Here is a 20,978-nt window from a genome sequence, read left to right as displayed (position 1 = left end):
TATTAAAAACTTCAGTCTACATAATACTCATGTCATGTTAACTGCTACAATTAGAAGAATATGCACATGTTAGCTGTCTAATATTTTGGTTGAAAGAGGAGATTACTTACCTGTATCTGGAGGTTCTTTAAGATGTGTGGTCCCTATCTGTATTCCAAAAGTGGGTGCGCATGCACACCATGCGCTGGATCTGAACGTTTTCAGCAGCAGTGTCTGTTGTCCCGCACGGGCACCTTACTTTGCCACGCTCTCCAGAAGAGGTTATAAGAGGTTGTGTGGGGAGATGCACCCTCAATCTCCCTCTTCCGGCTGAATAGGAGGTCCACAGCAAAGAGGATGGTGGGCGGGTATTGGAATACAAATAGGGACCACACATCTCGAAGAACCTCCAGTTACAAGTAACTCTTCTTCTTCAAGTGATGGTCCCTATATGTATTTCATATGCAGGTGAGTATGAAGCACAGCTTGGAGGTGGGTTTGAGGACATGATAGGTAAGGCCGACTGCAGGACGGCAAGACCTACGGTTGGATCTGCATCTGCCCACTGGTTGATGGTATAGTGCGCTATGAAGGTGTGGATGGAGCACAACAGATCTCATGCCAGGGGACATCTGACAGGGAGGCGGCAGTCGTTGTGTGTGCCACTGTGGAATGAGCCATGATCCTGCTGGGCAGTGTGGGAGCATACAGAGCATTCAGTAATGCACTTAGGGATCCATTTGGATATGTGCTGCGAGGAAAGGGCTTGCCCTTTTGACCATTCTGCAATGGCCATGAAGAGGCATGGGGAGGTGCAGAATGCATGAGTCCTGTCCAAGTAGAAGGCCAGTGCCCTGTGGACATCCAGGTAATGCAGTGTCCTGTCCGTGGGAGTGGTGTGTGACATAGGATGGACGACCGGGAGCTGGATGGACTGGTTGAGATGGAAATCAGAAAGAAGTTTTGGGAGGAACTTAGGGTGAAGGCACAGGGAGACTTTGTCCTATGGAAAATTTTATATGGGGGGCAGGGAGGGGTCAGCCATCATGGCCGCCAATTCGCTGACAAGCTGGGTGGAAGTGATGGCCACAAGAGGACCTTCATGGATAGATGTGTGAGGGAGCATATGGCCAGTGATTTGAAGGGAGGCTTGGTGAGGGCAGATGGCACAAGATTAAGGTCTCAGGGGTGGAGTAGTGGTAAGGACCGGTGGGAAGCAGTTCATCAGGCCCTTCAGAAACCAGGTAGTGGTTGGGTGGGTAAACACCAACTGTCCATCCAGTGGAGGGAGGAAGGCACTAAGTGCCGTGAGGTGGACACAGATCGAGCTGAGTGAGAGGCCTGAGTTCTTACGCTCCAGGAGATGGCCTAGTGGGGAAGGTGGTGGTGTTGCACCCAGGAAGTGAAGCGCTTCCACTTCATGGCATAGCACATCCATATGGCGTCCCATCTGCTGTGCATAAGTACAAAGCAGACGGATGACAAACAGACATTGTTTACGTGTGAGCCCCATCCAAAACCCAGGCTGTCAGCTGTCAGCTCAAGCGGGCCTGTGTTGGGGGTGTCGAACTCTGCTGTTGTCGTGGGTGAGGAGGCCTGGCAGGGTGGAGTGGCTGATTGGTGAGTGGGCCGACAGTTTGAGTAAATCAGGAAACCAGAACTGTTGGGGCCAGCACAGGGCTACCAGGATGAATGTGGCTTCGTCTCGGGGGATCTTACGCAGGAATCTGAGGGTGGAGGGGAACAGCGGAAAGGAGTACTAGAGGCCAACACCTTCGGAGTCTCAACCCCTCGTCCCCCTGGAGCAGTAGAGGGGAATTTGTGGTTTGCTTGAGTTCCCAGTGAGGCACAACAGATGGAGCAGAGAGTGGGGTCGTGGAGTTCCCACTCATGGTTGAGGTACCAGGTGTGGCTGAGTGCATCTGCCAGGGGGTTCTGGGCCCCCCAGAAGGTATGCTGCGTGGGGCACAATGTAGTGGCAGAAACACCAGTTCCAGAAATGGATGGCCTCCATGCAGAGTGGCCAGGACCTGGTGCTGTCTTGTTTGTTTGTGTATGCCACTGTGGTGGTGTTGTCCGAGAGAATCTAGACATGTTGATTGTGGAGCAGAGGCAGGAACGTGTGACAAGTAAGGTGGACCATGCACAGCTCCAGAATGTTGATGTGCATGCATGCTTCTCTGGGAGTCCATGTCCCCTGCGTGGCACGGCCATCTAAGTGTGCACCTCACCTTGCCAGGGAGGTATCTGTAGTAAGGGTGACCATAAGGATGGAGTGGCAAACAGGATTGGTCCACTAGGTGAGGGAGGTGCAGACACAACTTGGGACAATCAACGGAGAGTCCAGGTGGGTGACATAGAGCCTGAAGACTGAGAGGCGCCACAGCTGTAGACAGCGGATGTGGAGAAGAGTGTGTGGTGTCACATGGGTGCAGGCCTCCATGTGGTCGATGAGGCACAGACAACGGCATACTGTTGTGCGCTGGTTACAGTGCAGGGTTGTCACAAGAGCTGTGAGGGTGGCAAAGCGATCTGCTGGGAGGAAGGCTCGCACTGCTATAGACTCCAGGCGCGCTCCAGTTAAATGGATTGTCTGCATCGGGAGAAGAAAGGATTTCTTGTCATTGACACAGATGCCCAGAAAGGCAAGGAGCGAGTGGAGCATGGCGACAGCCGCTGCCATCTTGGCAAGGGATAGTGCCACCAGGAGCCAGTCATCCAAGTAAGGGAACGCAAAGTAGCCAGCCGGAGAAGGTGGGCTGCTACAACCACAAATACCTTGGTAAAGAGCCTGGGGGCAAACGCGATGCTGAAGGGAAGAACCTTGAATTGACAGTGATTGTCACCTATGCGGAAGACTTTGTGGTGGGCCGGATGGATGCTGATATGGAAGTATGTGTCTTTCATGTTGAGGGCTGTGAACCACACACACTGGGGGAGTGAGGGAATGATGGATGCGAGCATTATGATACATAACTTAAACTTTCTGATGAAAGTGTTGAGTAGGTGGAGATCAAGGATAGGGTGGAGGCCCCTGCTCTTCTTCGGGATGAGAAAGTACAGGGAGTAAAAGCCCTTGCCAATGAAGGGGGCAGGCATGGGTTCAATCACACCCTTCATGAGGAGGGCATCTACCTTGTGTTGGAAGAGGGTGCATGGGTGAGGCTCCCTGTAGGCATACTAGGGGGCTCCAATAGGAGGAGAAGGTGAGGAACTCTATCGAGTAAACGATCTCCACTTTCCAACTATCCATTGTGGGCCTTAGGTAGTGATGTGGTGGGTTCACAGATCACAACCAATGCATCAGAATTGGGCCTTTGATTGGTGCCGTCGCACGGTGGAGGAGGTGGCCATGGCAGATGGGTGCAGGTGCTTGGGTCTAGAGCACCATCAGGCCGAGTGGGCTGGTATGTTGGGTAGGGGTGCAGGGGACTGGAGAGTTGCTCTTGAGTCCTTCAGGGAGTGCAGAGCTTCATCCGTTTTGGCAGAGAACAGCTTGTCCTAGTCAAAGGGGAGGTCCTGGATGGTGGATTGGACCTCCCCGGGAAAAACTGAGGATTGCAGCCACACTTCCCATCGTATCACAATGCCCGTGGCCAGAGAATGGGAGGACATGTCCCCCACAGCCTGGAGGCTGACCTTGGCTGTTAGACGGCCTTCCTCCAGCAGGGCCTGGAACTGCTGTCACTAGTCCTATGTGATGTCCTCCAAGAACTCTGCCAGCTTTGCATAATTATTAAAATCATACTTTGCCAGCAGAGCCTAATAGTTCAACATACAGAACTGCTGCCCATGAGGTCCAGTCACTTCGCCGCCTTATCTCAATGGGTGGAAGTAGTGTGTTGGTGTGTCTGTTCTGTGGCTGAATGCACTACCAGCGTGGCAGGGGGGCATGGGAAAAAAATAGTCATGCCCCATAGCCAGTACAAAGTGTCTATGCTCCCTGCTCTTGGGGCTTAGGATGCAGGAGACTGGCATGTGCCACGCTGCCCGTGCAGGTTGCAAGATGGCCTTGTTGATGGGAAGAGCAATGCACGTCGGTCCCCGAGGTTGAAGGATGTCCAGCAGCTGGTGAGGTTGGTCCTGGACCTCCTACAGGGGGATACATAAGTTGAGGACCCACCTCTGCAGCAACTCCTGGTATTGGTGGAGAGAGTAGATGGGCTCATGGTCTCATCCAGAGAAGAGGAGGCCACCATCGGGACCGGGGACACTGGCAGTACCGGGTCATGCTCTAAGTCCTCTTCTAGGTCCAAGCCCGGTGGCTCCAGTGGAGGGACCCAGTGGAATGGTGCGAGACCACCAATGGTGGGTACAGCTGGTGATAAGGGTCCCAAGTGGGCCATTCCTTCTATGAGGCCGGGTCCTGGGGGTACTGTATGCCCCAAGGGCACAGATACCACCCTGATGGGATCAAAGCGCAACCTGTCTGGTGTGGCAGATGCGCTTGGGAATCTGAAACTGCCAGGAAACTGGGGAGAGGGACGGCTCTTCCGCTGAGAAGCCCTCTGAGTCCAAAGAGACCTCCGGAAGTGGCAGAGCCATCGGTGCAGGCAGTGCCGCGACCTATGGAGGCAGGTCCAGGCTGAGGAGGATCGGTGCATCCGCCAGTGTAAGAGGCTTCAGAGTGAAGAGAAGTGGCAAGGGTGGGTACAGAAGGTCTAAGTGTGCTGCAGGGATCAGCGGTTCCACCCATGCCAATATCCAGGACACATCCCGCTAGCCGCTGAACCAAGAGGAGTTGTGCAGAGCAGAGCCCAGTGATTCCTGCCGGGACTGAGGGGGACGTATCAGTGGGCTGTCCTACGGCTCAATTGGCACCGAGACCAACGGTGCTGGTGCCTCTCTCTTGCACTTGGCCTTGCCCCCTGCCTTAGGGGGTGGCATGGCGGGGACCTCACACAACCTCTCACGTGACTGGGCCTGGCTCAGGGAGGGAATGCAGTGCATTTTAGCAATGCGCAAAAGAGCTTGTGATACTCCTTCATCACCTTGTCATGTGTTGGCGGTGCTGGCAGATCCAGGCAGAGGGTAGAGGGTGGTTCGCTGCCAGTGAAGGGCAGTGCAGAGCCTGTACTGACAGTCTGGGACTGGACTCTGCATGAGGCCAGAGCACTTCTTCCACGAGAAACTTGGGAAGTCACAAGGCATGGCTGTCACGGGTCTACAATGAAAAGGACTTTAAGATGTCACAGCACATTGCAAGGTGAGCCTCTTACAGACAGTAGAGGCCACGTGTGTGTTCACTGCTCACTGAGAATGAGTGAGGGCACAAGGCACAGTTTTTAAACCTCTGATTGTGAGACATAGTCCCCCAGCTAGGTCGGGGTGGTCCCCATTAAGGACAACTAGCTACATTAACTATTTACATTATTTACAGAACTACTAAAGAAAGAAATGGAACTAGCTATTTACAAATGGACTATCGCTCTCATAGCAACTACGAGTGCGAGGAGAGGATTCCGACTCCAACCATGCAGGAACAGGGAACTGAGGGCGCATCGCCCTACACGACCTCTTAAAACCTTGCCTGGAGCACGTGACAACGTAAGATGCCCGTGCGGGTCAATGGGCACTACTGCTGAAAAGTTCTGGCTTCAGCTCATGGTGCACAAGAGTACCCGCATTTGGAATACGCATAGGGACCATCACTTGAAGAAGAACCTACACTTTTATCTTGCTATACTTCTGACAGATCAAAAATACTGCTTAAAAAAAGAACTTAACACATTCTGGATTTTTTAACTATGCACGTCAAAAAAAAGCATTTATTCTTAAATACAAGTCCAAAAGAACCACACACACACATTTACAAAGAACTGGAAATGCTTTCCGACAAGCCAGGGGGTTTCCTTACTGCTTTTACATCTATTTTTTGAAAAATACTGTATGAATAATTATGCAAATTGATTTTTTTTAATTCTAAAATCCTAAAAAATGATCTTATCAAAAGGCTGCTTTTCACAAACATAACAGCTTTACAAACAATGCACTTTGTGCTATCATTGCCAAAGCAATCAAAGATAAAAGATTTAACAGCCCTGTCACTGGCAAAATGGAACAAAAAATTGAACCACATGTTCATATCTTTGTTTACAATTAGCCTTTCAATTTTACTCCCAAACTGTTTGCAGATTTTTTGACAAATATAATTACAATTCTGCCTTTAAAATTAATTTCACTTAGTCACATGTACTGTCTGTCTCTGTACCATACTGACTTCTAGATAGAATCTTAGAGGCCTTTGGCTTCGTGAATGGCTTTATCAAATATCAAGGGTTCACATCGCTGTCAAATTAGAAAGCGTACTTGAGCTGAACTTTTCACCCTTTAAAAAATTTTTTAGCCAAGTCATAGAATACTGACTCTCTTCTGGAGAGCATATATCAGCATTTTTAATTATATAATTATTATTCTCCCTTCAGAATGGTATTCTGAATTATCCATTTCAAACCCCACCTATAACTTATACAATACTAATTTGGAAAAGATAGCTATAACCTTCACATACTCTAGTTACCTAACTCCCTTCTCAGTTCATGAATATTACTTCTGTAGCACCTACTCCAGTGAGGACTACTCCATAAGCGAGGTACTATTCAGCAGAAAGGTGACCGAATGAGGCCCTTTATTATTTGTTAATTTTTCAAATTGAAGAAGTCCATACCAGTTGTGTATCACGAAGCACAACTTTGCATCAGATTAATTAGGGAAGTTGAATCCAGGACTACTTGGATCATAGGCTGTCCATGCAATGGACTACTGCAGACTACTGCAGCCCTGAGGCTTCATGGCAGATAGAATCTCTGTTTCCACTATGCAAACTGAGGGAAGAATCCATCCTTCCCCTGCCCAGCACAGAACTACCAAGGGGGGAATCAGGATTTCGTCTGAAGTAATTATTACAGTGGTAGAATTTAGATTCATATGCAAAATCTAGAAAGGACTATGCAATCACTTATTACTTTTTATCGATAAATACACTATCGCAGAATGGCTGTATGTTGAACAATATTAAAAATAGTAAGCATACCTTGTTGACCATTATCAATATTTGAAGGACGACACTCACTATTAAACGAGACAATCATTATCCTCAGACAAAAACCAAAGAGATGGACCTTTCATCAAGCCCCAAAGGTCAAGAGAATCTGTCTCTGGCTGACCCATTGAGACAGTGAATTCCAGAACCAAAGGGGCTCCACTGAGTAATATCTATCTTAGACACCTACATGGTGCTCATTACTGTAGTATCTGAGTGCCTCACAATCTTTAATGTATTTAATCTCATTACACTCTGTTAGGTAGGGCTATTATCCCCATTTTACAGATGATGAACTGAGGCAGAGCAAGACTAAGTGCCTTGCCAAGGTCACACAGGAAAGTTGTGGCAGAGATGGAAATTGACTCCATGTCTCCTGAGTCACAGACTAGTGCCCTAATCACTGGAACATCCTTTCTTATAGACATCCTCCAGATCTTTAAATTTAGAGTTGCCAGCATATGTGACCCCAGCATATGTGACCCCAGTGAACTTCAACTGCTGTAATGGGACAGACAAAGACAGTGGTCTCTTGAGCCGTCATGATGCAAGCCACATAGGACTTTACAGATCCAGAGCCAACTCCTTGAATTACATTTAGATTATCAAATAATAACTTTCCACTTACTGACATGCGCACAATACTGATATTTAAAGTTTAAACTGCCTTCCAGTCTCAGTGGGTGGTTGGTTGACTGGATCGGCAGACTCCCTTGTGCTGCCTGGGTGAGGGGAAAGTCCCACCCCTCCCTCAATCCATGTGGCTATGTTCAGCTTGGAGGGGAAGGGAGAGAGTGAGGTTGAGGTGGGGATAGAGTGGGGCACTTGAATCAATCCCTGAGTGCCCAAATGGCTGGTTTAGGGGAAATGGCTACTCAGGATTGGTTGATGGCCTGCCCCCTCTTCACAGTACAGAAACCCCTCTTTGGGCTTGGGAGTCAGCAAAGACAGTCATGCGATCACCTGCCATGCATCCCTGTGAGTTAAATGTGGCAGAACTTGGGTCTCCTGGTGTACCATGGAAATAGCTTGATCAAACCCACAGGGGCAGCAGAGGTGCAGAAAGGACCTTTCCCTCAGGACAGAATTAACTGTTGCTCTGAGGGTTTTCCACTTCTTCACAGAACCCAGGAGGCCTACTTGGGTGCGTAGGACTTTCTGAATTGTTGTAGCTTTCAGTTTGGCCCAGTGCAGGGTTATGGTAGGTGTCCGTTGGCTAGCTCCTAAACCTGAGCACAGGGAAATACAGACGGATGGTAACTCTAATTTTGTGGAAGATGATGAAATCTCTTGAGATCTAGCAGGGATCATTATCTAGTATGTATCCCTCATCTCTACCCTCATTTGCTTGCATGAGAGGGGAGAGTGACAAAGGGATCTCAACAGTTGACTACAAGACTGGCTCTAGCCACCAGCAAAGCAAGCTTGGGGTGGCACATTTCCAGGGGCGGCATTCTGGCCCTCCTTTTTTTTTTTAAAAATCCACCAATGTACGGAAAAAAAATAATACATGAAGATCAAAAAAATCTCCAGTACTGCGATAGCAGCATGACGTGAAAAATATCATGTCACGTTGTGACACAGTCACTCATAATGTGAATGTGCGTAAATGTGTAAACATTAACGGTTATTGATTAATTAAATCAGGAATCATGATTACTTGTGTGTACTGTGCCGCCCTATTGGCGCCATTTGCCCCAATTTCCGTGTTACGTCAGTGTCAGTGGTTATATGGCTAAAATGCCGGGACAAAAATGAAAACGATTTTCCGGTGCTGTCTACCGGCAACAAAGAGAGAAACAGCAAAAAATTAGAAAAACTATCTCGTATTTCAAATAAGTATTTTTAAAAAGTCGACAATCAAGGAGAAAGCTCTAAGCAATGCATTGAAAGTGATTATTCATCAACTGATGAAGACCAATCAAACCAAAGATTATCTTTATCAACTGATAAAGATGAACAACAATCCGACCAAAGATTATCTTCACTAACTGATGAAGACAAACAATCACAATCCATCCAAAAATTTACTTCTTCAGCTGAAGAGTCCAGAAACAAAGAACTGTTATCCAAATCTAAAACTGAAGAACAATTAATGGAAGGTGGAGAGACTGACTTAGGATTGGATCCAAGTACATGGCCAACAATAATTACTGCTGCAATGCTAATAATTATTGTGAAAAAGGTCCTTCAAAACTAGATCCTACATCTGAATATCCATTTAATTAGTCGAATTGTCGATTTATGCCATCCAGTATGAAGAAAAAAATGAAAAATGGGGAATAAATTAATAGATCATGGTTCGTGTATTCACAGACCAAAGATGTAGATTTTTGTTTTTGGATGTAGCTATAACTTCCATTGAAGAAAGATTTTATCAGTTGCATGGTCATTATGAAACTTTTGAATTTTTATATGATATTGGAAATATTAAAAATCAGTTTTCCAAAGAAGACCTCATGAAGCACTGCCAAGACCTACATTTAGCTCTCAGTACTGATAACACTGCTGACATCGATGGAGTAGAATTGTATGATGAATTCATAGCTTTATCTGAGCTAATACGTCCCCAAACTTCTCCTCTAAAAGTATTAGAATTTATATCAAGAAATGTTTTTTTCACTCCAAACACTGCTATAGCATTACGCATTCTTTTAATATTACCAGTATCAGTGGCTTCTGGTGAGTGCAGTTTCTCAAAACTGAAATTACTAAAAAATTATTTGAGGTCCACCATGTCTCAGAATCATTTGTCAGAACTCGAATTAATTTAAATTGAAACTACCATTGCAAAAAATTTAGATTTCACTGAATTATTAAAAGACTACGCAAGTATAAAAATCAGAAAAATTCAGTTCATATAAACTCTTCTAATTTATGAAAAACTGGGCGCACCGGAAGATACATTACAGTGTATAGTTGAATCCAAATTGTCTGTAATTGTGATTTTGTTAAAATTAAAAGAGTATGCAAGTAGAAAATTGTTTTATTTCACTAACTACAAATTCTCTGTTTTCATTTTTTAAAAAATTGTAAACAGTCAAAACAAAACAAAAACATTGCAAAATGCCAACATGTGTAAAAGCAAAAAAAAAAAGGGCGCGGGGGAGGCCAAAAATGTTTTTGCACAGGGCGGCAAAAAACCTAGAGCCGGCCCTGGTTGACTACATCCTTCAGTGACTTAGTGGGCTAGGCCAAGGGTGTTAGACCTCTTGTTGTAAAGCCATGAATATCTACACTGGACCACAGTTTTGTTTGGCAAGGTTTTGGGTGCTGTTCAACCTAGTGTTAATTTAGTTCAGTAAAGTCACAGCCTGCTGCTTAAACCCATGTTCTGTGTGGTGTGTCTTCATTCCCCATGTATTTGTTCAATCTTTAAATTACACTTAATAACTCAATAATGCTTATGCTGCAAAAGCTATATAGGATATTTCAACTTAAAGTACCCCTGTCAAGCTTTTGATTAACATATAATGCCCACTACAGGCACCACGTTTTATTTGTATGTCAAATACAAGCGTTGAGTGAATCAACACATTACAAACATAGACGGTAGGAAATTAAAAGATAAAATGACCCTTAGTTTAAATGAAATGGGACCCTGTGAGAGAGACACAGTAAATGAACTATGGGACACCACTTTTTTATGCACATTTCTGTATTCGTTTCTTTTTTTGTGCAGTGCCACTTGTCTTTTTGACAGTTGTACCCCATCTTCATTTTCTGACTGAAGAATTGTGACTTGAAATTTAAATTAAAAGAAGACCCCATGGTTCCAAATTACAACTTGCCTTTAGCCCCATATTTATTATTTCTACAATTTCTCATTTATTTTTCTCTGATTTCTGTTCTTCTTAAATAAAGGGGCTTCATTGATCTTGGAGCCTGAGGCGAGGCAAGGCACAAGGCCATTATATATATATATATTCATATATTTTATATATATTCATATATGCAATGTAAATATAATATTATACAGTGTAGGTGGGATACCACACCCACCTTCAACAAAGAAGAAACTTGGACACCAGACGAAGGTGCAGCACTGAATATATGGAAAAAGATCCTTCCATACTATAGAGATTCCAATTAAAAGAAGTCATAGTTCACAAACTTCACATTCCCCAATTGGGAAGCTGTCAAAGATCTTGCATGTCTTGTGTTTGTTTGCACATTTGTGTATGTATTTGTGAACACACAGATAACGTATTCAATTAAACTGTTTTCATCTAAAAATATGATCTCATTTACTCTTTCTTTAATGTATTCTGGAGGGAACCAGTCACACTTATTCTATACCTCTGCCAACTAGTGGGTCATATACAAATGTTAATTTCTTTGAATCCCATTGAAAATATGTACAATTCTTTCAAAAAGAATCTGTTGCTCACATAGTGAGAAACACTGGTAATGTAAGTAAACTGAAATTACATTTGAAGTTGCAGTGTTTAATTAAAACTGGTATTTCTGAGCACCTTGCTGAACAGTGGCACCAATTCAGATATTTCTTTGTGTGGAGAATGGAATTTTGGTCCCTCCTCCTGGTAGAGACTTCATTCTGGTCCATGCTTGTTATCCCCAGAGCTCCGGGTCTCCCTCAGCCAGAGAGTCTTCCCTCTCACTTACTGGTTCCCTGGTGTTACCAGGACTCAAGTTCTTGGGGGACTCCCCTGCACTCTTCTGTATAGGAGAGACTCCTCGTGTGCCAAGTTGCAACACCATTTGGCCAAGCTGCCCCACTGTCTGGATGAAAGGGCATCCAGGCCAAATTTGATTGGTGGTGTGATCCTGTGTGCTAGGTCTCCAATGCCACTCACTGAAATTTGCCCAGGCCGCTCCTCTGTCTGCACAGAGGGGCTGCTGGGTCAAATTTCAGCGGCATTGCAACCAGACAGCTTGAGTGATGCTCCAGATTGCTCCAGCAGCAGCTGTACTGATTTACTACAGGACCACTGGTTAAAAGTGGTCACACCATACCCTAAGCTCTGCAGCCTATAAAACTTTGAGCAATTGCAAAAACCTTGGGGAGGGCATTCACTTCCCCTGCTCCTCAACTGGCACAACTGAACAGTGACAGGATTTGTGACCCCAGCTGTAAAGGGAACCCTTGACAGAAAACATAAACCAGTCTCCATCTTATGTTTTAGAAATAGCATAAGGAAATATTTGTTTGTACAACAGGGATTTTTAAAAATATACCAGGAAGTAAAGTTCTTCCCTTGAATGTATATCAATGTATAAACATAATGAAAATGAGTTTATTGCCCTCAACTTTGACTGTGGAAAGCCCAGTGTTATAAATCTTACTGGCAGAGGGTGTACCAGGATTTCTCAGCCTCTGCTGGAGATGGTGCTAGAAGGAGGCCGTAGCCAATCAGAAGCCACCATGATAGATAAGAAGGATTGCCTACTTCTTCTAAGGGGGAATTCAGGGTGAAGCTGGAACAGGTGCGGATCTCCTCAGTCCTAACCCAAAGTCTTCAGCCTGGGCCTAACCATCAGATTGCATCTTCAGTTAAGCAGTGTGACAAACTGATTATTTTCGTTGTGAGATTTAAAGGCCCATGCAGCTAAATTTTGAGTTTAATCTTACTTAACTGTTAAAGGACCACTAAAAAGCTCACTGCATGAGATGCTTTGCTCTTGGCAAGCTTTGACAGTCACCTTTGAGCAACCAATTCATCAGAATAAATTTGTGAGTGACCTCAGAACTTCAGCACTTAGCAAATCAAAAAGGTTATTTTAAGATGTAGGTACATAATTCTTTCTGACATGGATGATTGCTGTTAATATGAATGATTCTGACATTTTCTTTTAATGCTGCATTATAAATTGCAATAAAGCATTTCTAAATGATCTCACACCTCAGAATGAGTTTTAATACGCAATAATTATTGCATGAGTAAGTCATATGTTTATCAACAGTTGATTATTTTAAAAATGGCTTTTGTAACTTAAATCCTCAAGTTAATTTCTTTGAAGAAAATACAATATGACAAAACTTAAAGGAAATTCAGTATAATAGCAGCTATCATCCACATTCCTAGCACAGACTCGGGTAGAATATTTTCTTTTCTGGGCCGTCAATATTTTGTGCTAACTTTAGCTTTACAGATATCATAAACATTTGGTATCACTCTTTCCTTGGTGAGTGCACACTTCAAGGTAATAAGGAACATTGTTTCATTGTACCAATGCATGCAATATTCCAAATGGTTGCTGTCTAGATTTATAAGAAACTGACCCAAGTCCAAAATATGCATTAGACATTGGATTCTGCCAAATCCAGCACAAGGTATCTAGGGTGTCTAAATGTTAAAGCCACGCTCCTCCATTTCTCTGAAATCAATGCCAGCTACAGGATCGCCACTCTCTCTTCAACTGTGTAACTGGATGTGTAACCAAGGTATGCAAGTTTTAACATCTTGATGATGTTCCGCTAGAAATGTGTGCTTATGGAAGACTTTACACTATTTCTTTTTGCATTTGTGCCATTGATATTTCATTTTATGGAAGATGTGTTCATTGGGAAGGTCAACTTCAATATAAAGATGAGACAAAAGCCTCTGGACATACGTGAAACTGCTATTAGCATGATGGAAGAGCAGTAAAATTTAAATGATTCAATATGGAACTTATTTTTAAGCTTGAGCCTGATGCATTATAATTTTCTTTTTTATATTGCTTTCTAAATGGACATTATGATATTGGATCTAATACATAGAACTACATCACAAGTTAAATGGGTTATAGTTTACTTTTACCTTCATCTATAACAGCCTGCCACTGGAATACATGCTTCTGATATGAAGGTCTGACAGCGAAGGCCTGACATTGCCAGTCCCTGAATGTAGGCATTCCAGCAGGACAAGAAGGATTCTCACATATTTTGTATTGTATTCTGGGTCCATGACAATCTCCTTCAGGACCTGGCCTAGAGAAGATGGAACAGACATCTCTTTTATTTGTTGGTGACATTCTGCCGAACTCTGAAAACACAGTCCACGTCATTCAGTCTATATAAAATTTGCTTTAACAAACAGACATCTTTTGATGAAATACATTGTTTATCTTAAAAACACATTTAAAAAATCACCAACTACAAAATGAAACTTAAGAAAACTTTGACTTCTGTTTTTCATCAATTCTCTTAAGAAAGATACACAAATTCCAAATTTTCATTTACACCTAGGAACAGATGAAGAGGGAAGTTCAGCCCACGTATTCAAGACAGGTTATTATAGATCTCCAGCTGCTTTTTTCAGTATAATTCAGGTGATTTTTTTCAGCTCCTGATTGAGCCAAAGTTGAGTCTAAATCATCAAGGAATGGGCACAACACTTGCATGTACTTTAAATTTACAGCTTTCTGCAATTTACTGGTGCACTGTTACAGTTTTCGAGTCCAATCCCCGCCCCCCCACTCACACACACACTTTCTTCTGGCCTTTCAGTTGTTCCTATGGGTGCTAATTACGGAAGAGCAATAGCAGACTGCAGAAACTGGAGAGTATGCAACTATTGGAAAATCTTGCCTGGAAAACTAGTGAAAATGAAATTCAGACATCCCTAAGTGCTGGAAATAGCTTACAGGCATCTTATAATACAGCTAGAAGTGACATTCACATGAAAGGGAGCTCGGGAAGAATTCTGCACATGGGCAAAAAAGGCTTTTCTGTCAGAATACCTTGTTCAGTACACCCATTTCCATGTTTTCCTCATCTTTGATTTTACAAACTCCTCTGTCCATTTATCTCTATCTCTAGTATGTTTCTCCTCTCTTTTTCTCCATCTTTTTCTGTCTTCCCACTTATGTTACCCATTCCTGTTCTCGCTACTTCCCTCCCCACTATTTCTCTTCTTATACTCCTTTCCTACCAAGGGAAAAATGGGGTTGAGCAATTGAGAGGGGACAGTATTTTTTTAGCCATAGGTTTAGAGTTCTGGGGTGAAATCCTGGCTCCAATGAAGTCAGTGGTTAAACACTCCTTGCCTTCAATGTGGTAACTTTTTTTTGTTTGTTTTTGTTCATACCTATTTAACTTAAATGCTTGTAAAAACTGTTGAGAGGAAAGATCTCTCTGTGAAAGGTTTAAGCATCTGTCCAATTGAGGGTAAGACAATTCCCAGTCCAGTTCTCATCTCCTTCAAAGACTCCTCCAGCAAACAGATGGAGGACAAGACCTAATATTCTGGATATTTTTTTCAGGTGAAAAAAATTTAAAAGGCCTGAACTCACTTATTTTTTCCTTTGTAGGTCACCTTTAAAATAAACTTGTATTCTTTGATACAGTACTTCCAGAAAACTTTACAATAGGTCCAACTTTGCTGCTCTCACTACACTTTTGCACCGCGGAAGCTGGTGATAGCAACAATGAAGACCAACCTTCCCCTCACCCCATTATAGTTATTATAAGCAGAGCTGTGCAAACAATCAAAAATGTTTTTCATTAATATTTGTTTGATTTTAAAATGAATAGTTTCAACTATGTTTGTTCCTGGTATATTTGCTATTAACAAACATTCTCGTAAATGAGTTTCCTGTCTGGAATGTTCATGGAAATAACAAAATGTAAGTGACTACTGGAAAATATTTAGGGAGTGTGAACTTCTGTTTGTAAAGTTTTGCAACAGAAACCTCACGGTAAAAGATCTCTTCCCTGGTTGGATGAGCAAAAACATAAAAAGTGGTTTGTGTATGCAATCAAAAGTAAAAAAACCAGCTCAAATCTCAGATATTGAGTTCTCACAAAGAACTGACTGTGCACAATCTCCAGAAGAAGAATAGTTTGCCAAAATTAGTCAGAAAATTAGTTTGAAAAACAAATAGCTTACAATTTTATTTTAGTTATGTCCTCGTAGAAACAGAGGAAAAAATAATATAATAATTTATTCACTCTGAATTTTTTTTTAGGTCTCATGACAAGTTTACATAAATAAATCTCCTGCTGTTTCTTAGCAAGACAAACTCATGTGCCCCATTTTTTTGGAGGAAGGTTGACCTTCCCAAACCCTAGAAATCTCCTATTTCCCATTATTCAGTATTTATGGAAAAAGAAGAATTGTATACATTTAGCACAGCTGTGTATGACCAGGTTTGACTACAGTTAAACATTACTGAGAAATTCTATAGCACAGAAAAGGAAAATGGAACTTTTTTTACCCAGTGCATTCGCGCTGTCGACTGCTGATTCCAGTGTTGCAAGTTCTGCTGCAAGCGCTCCATGTGCTCCACTCCCCGTCCAGATATTCAGGAAAAGATGTTCTACTGGTACATTCTCCAGCCTTACACCACTATGCCAAAAGTCAACTCTCAGGTGAATAAATCAAGGCACATCCAAAATAACTCATTGTCTTCCATTTGCACTGCTAGCACAGCATAAGCAGTGCTTATTGAACACACTCTTAAAAACATCAAGCCAAAGAAAATACTGGGAATTTAGGGCCTGTTCGAACTCCCCTTAAAATCAATAGAATTTTTCCACTGATGTCCATGATAGTTTCACTTGGTCCTTATTGCATAAAACACGCCATTATCGACTTCAAGATCATTTGGCTTACCCTACCATTCAACTAGTCCAAAAAAGCACTGAAGTGAGGAGGATGAAAGTCAATACAGCTGAGAGATAATCCATATCTATCTATATCAATACACTTACATGAAGTGCTGGGCTTGATGTATACATTCACATGTATTTCTGCAATTTATAATGAAAACTGATGTAATGTAGCACACAAATTTTAGGGTAAATGGGACTTTATTGATAATGGGAGGTAGGACTGCCCTGCTTAGCTTTCAGAATATTTTGGATGGAATCCTGGCCCTCGTAAAGTCAATGGAAGTTTCAATAGGGCCAGGATTTCACCTGTTGTATTTCTATACATATACATCATTTGCCAGGAGAGGACAACTACAATTCTCCTCTCATTTATCTGCTGTGTAATAAGTACACTGTAACAGTAAATCATCCGTTAGATTTAGCTTTCAATTTTAGTTTTCTAAGTAGTGTCCAGCTGCCATGGAGATAAGCACATTACAAGTGTATATATTAACTTTGCAGAGTAGATAAATGGAATACCCCTCCCCCCACACACACTTAAAATACACACACACATATAATGTGCCTATCATCATGGTATCTGGGCACCAGTGGCAAAACTAAAATTCAGAGCAAATTTTTTCAGAAATAGGACCTCCATATTTCACTCTCCAGGAATGAACATTTTGGAACAAGTTATACACTTGATAGGGTGCATATGATAGGATGCAGCCTTTGTGTTTATTAACTTTTGATCTTTTAGTATGGGTCTTCAGAACTGTATCCCTTCCATCTTATGAAGCTAAATGTTCAAAGGGGACATGTTTGGGCAAAAATGAACTTTTTCACAAAACTAGTTATTTCTGTGCTACTGTCTGAAGATGGCTCAGAAATCAATTTAGGAAGCCAAAGTTATAATTCACTTTAGAAGAAATAATATGTGCTCTTGAGCTTCCTGACAAATCACAAGGGAGTTGTCTGGTTACACACCTTTCTGCTAATTCAGAAATACAAATGAAAATCCATCATCCAGTGCATCATGTGGATGTGTGACCTTCACTGGGGGATTTGTGGGATTACACTCATTGAGAAACAGTTTTTCCTTTATGACAGATATAATATTGATAATATTCTTTACTTAATTGTTTCAGAACACTATCATGTATGTGAGAAACATAGTCGCATAGAAATTAGTGGTACATGAGAGGTGCACAATGTAGTAAAATAAAAGGCTTGCCACAGGCTAACTTTGAAAAAAGGTAAAATCTGCATATCACAAAACATAAATAAATCCCTTCTGCAAAATGCAGTAATAGATATTGTTCAGCTATACAAGAGGGGGCAAGTACAGATAACAGTTAATAACTTTTCTTTTACCATCTTTTCAGTAGTGTATGAGCAATTTGTACTAATGGTACTCTCCATGACAAATACAAACATCAATACTCAAACCAGTACTCTTTTACCTACTAATAAAAAGTTGTATAAACTTCTTTTTAACTGTACCCACAGTAGTGTATTTGCTGGATTCTATGGTTCAGATCCAAAGCTGATGTAAATTTACTTAATCCCCATTGACTTAATGGGGATGTTATGCTAATTTATGCCATCTGAGAATCTGGCCCAGTATATTTTGTAATTGTACCAGGTACAAAATAATAAGAATAGGAATAGCATAATGACTACTGAATTTCAGTGGCATCAGTGACTCATCAAATATTTCTTTTCATTCTGAGTACTGAGCTAATGCCCTAGAAAGCTGTCAATGTATACTGTGCTTCTGGAAAGGACATTTTTCAGATGAAACACACAAAGGCCTTGACTATCTGTGGTCATGAAATATCTGTGTAATTTAGCACAAGGTTACTTTTGTTACTCCCAGGGTAATTCCCAGTTGGGGGTAATCTTAAATTTCAGCTTAAATTTTGTTACTTTCTGTCCTAAAGTGTTGTGCAGTGATGTTGGTGGAGTTATACCATATGGTTACAACATCCTGGGATGACTGCATTTCTGTTAGATTAGCAACTTCTATATATGAAAACTGAAATGCTTGGGGATGCCTCTGGTTAAAAATGCCCATGTACATATAAATAGGCTGGGGATAATTCAATTTTTAATATAATTTTGACAGATAATATTGACGTTTATTTTTAAGCAATTTTAGATATTTATCAATTATAAATTTTCACGGTGTGCAAAATTATGGGTGAAGCACTTTTCCCCCAATTTTTACCTATTTAAATGTTCACTGTTGCAGGAAATTATGGGGAGTCAGACAATAATTATTTAGTGGCAGTAGATGTTGAGATTCAAAACATTTAAAGTTTTATAATCATTAAAACACAAATTGTCAATGTCACATGTCAAAATATACACATCAATATCCTTAAATCAAACTCTAATACATTTTCAGGCACCATTTTTCTTACTTTGCCTATCTAAATTTCAGTTATTATTAATGGAAATATGTTTTCATCTGTGCATGCGTACAATGAAATTAACATTTACTGACATACCAACAAAAATCTAATCCTTCCAAGCTTACATATAAAGGTAGGTATATTACCATAGATATATGGGGTAAAAGGGACTCTCCAGGGACTGTATCTGCACTAGGTAGAGGCTGAGGAATGCTCACAAATCCTTCACTTACAGAACAATTTAATCAGGATGAGCATGAAACAAGACAGACTGAGTAAATGAAATCCCCATCATCTCCTAAATGAAGGAATGTTGTACAACAATACAACACTGTCATGCTCTGAGCAAAACAGAGTAGGATTGACTAATGAATATGAAACTCATCTTGGACCGTGACAATGGAAAGAAGAAACTTTCCTAGTCCAGTAAGATAATTATGATGTTTCAGGGATGTCTGCTTACTTCATTCTGCTAGATGCGTCTTCCACCCCACACTGCTCCTTGTTCTAGACCTAGTCTCCTCCTCCTGCCCATCTTGCCTCATTATCCCAATCCAAGTCCCTCTACCCTTAGCTCCATATGACAGTCTCTCCCCATGTCCCTCGGCTCCACATCCCAACCCCCACGCCTAGCTCTTTGTCCCAGTCTTCCCCCAACACCTGTGGCCCCTTGTCCCAGTGTCCCCACAGCAACCCTCCATGCTTGGACCACTCAGCATTCCAGTCAGACTTCTTCTTTCTCCATGCTACCTTGGCCCCACATGGTAACACTGAGAGCACCAGATAGAAAGGCTCTTTTCCACTGTCCAGTGCTAAAGCAGCCCCCGGCTGCTCGAAGGAGGAATTGCTGAGAATGTTCTGCTCAGCCCTTGCAGCATGCTCAGTATAGAGGGAATTTAGATGCTAAATGCTAACAAATCTCTACTGAGCACATGAGATCTGCGATTTTTAGAGGCACATAGTTTGACCAAATTTGAGCCGATTTTGATAAGGATGGCAATAGGCACATCCCTTGTACCAGTGACCCCTCTGACAAATTGAAATTCCCTGTTTCAAAGAATAGAGGCTCTACAGCTTATCCGTTAAATGGTTGCAAGGATTCTTTTAACAAAGGCAAAACAATGTATTTTTCCTAATTTTGTTCTGAGAACTGGCTAAACCATTTTTGCTGAAATTTTCCAAAAATATTTAACATGAGGTAGACACCTAGCATGGAAAATTTCATTCTGAACAGTTAAAGGTTGGCAAAGTTATAAGCAACAGAAAATAAGGTCTTACAGTGGAAACTGTCAGGCAACATTGGTATAGCTGACCCTGCACCACTTATAACATAGCCATAAGGCTCTCTCCTCTCAATGCATGATGGATTTATACATATATTTCTCTTTTCTCAGAAAAGAATGCTACCTTTATCAAGAAATAGTAGTAGTTTTAAAATATTAAATAGGCTACACAAGTCTAGTTTGCCAGTATCATTAGGGTACACAATCTCATTATTCCAATGGAACAAAAATAAATAATGGTTTGTTCCCAATGTACACCACCGATACTATCTGAATACTTTATCTTATTCTGTTTATGATTTTGTTTGGTTTTTAGATGACAAAAACTGTCCTTGGCTCAATGTTTTATGATTCAAAGAGCAAATTATCCCTTAGGGAGACTGCACGGGGGCTGGGGCAGTGTAATACCACAAGAAAAGCAAGATATATGAATGTTTCTGTGCTGTTTATTACTTTTTTCTAAAAAGAGAGTTGGCTTACACACTTGGCCTCCATTTATTGTGATAGCACACATTTGGCAAAGGCCCTCCGAAGCATAAAAGCTGTTGATGGACATTTAACAGAAGTCTCACTTTAAGTGACCATTTCATTTCTTTGTTGATGAGTTCTTTAGGAAATCTGTCATTCTTTTAGGTGCTCTGACACTTTAAAACTTCTTTGAAATAAACCTCTTCTGTAGTAATTTGTATACAGTAATTCTGTACTGGTTCTTTGCA

The 20,978-nt window shown here is 41.9% G+C and overlaps 1 protein-coding gene across 1 annotated transcript in view; it reads right to left on the bottom strand.

Moving 5' to 3' along the window:
• ADAMTS19 (ADAM metallopeptidase with thrombospondin type 1 motif 19) overlaps positions 1-20,978 on the bottom strand; it is a 274,323-nt gene that overhangs the window by 65,280 nt on the left and 188,065 nt on the right. Inside the window, exons 12-13 of the mRNA XM_007056790.4 lie at positions 16,184-16,314; positions 13,786-13,955 (exon numbers count right to left, since the gene is read on the bottom strand). Coding sequence (XP_007056852.3) covers positions 13,786-13,955; positions 16,184-16,314 — 301 coding nt within the window. The remainder of the gene's footprint in view (positions 1-13,785; positions 13,956-16,183; positions 16,315-20,978) is intronic.

This window comes from Chelonia mydas, chromosome 5 (genome assembly GCF_015237465.2).
Source record: "Chelonia mydas isolate rCheMyd1 chromosome 5, rCheMyd1.pri.v2, whole genome shotgun sequence".
Lineage (NCBI taxonomy): Eukaryota > Metazoa > Chordata > Testudines > Cheloniidae > Chelonia > Chelonia mydas.
Note: the sequence above shows the minus strand (reverse complement) of the source record. Positions and strands in the feature narration are given on the sequence as shown.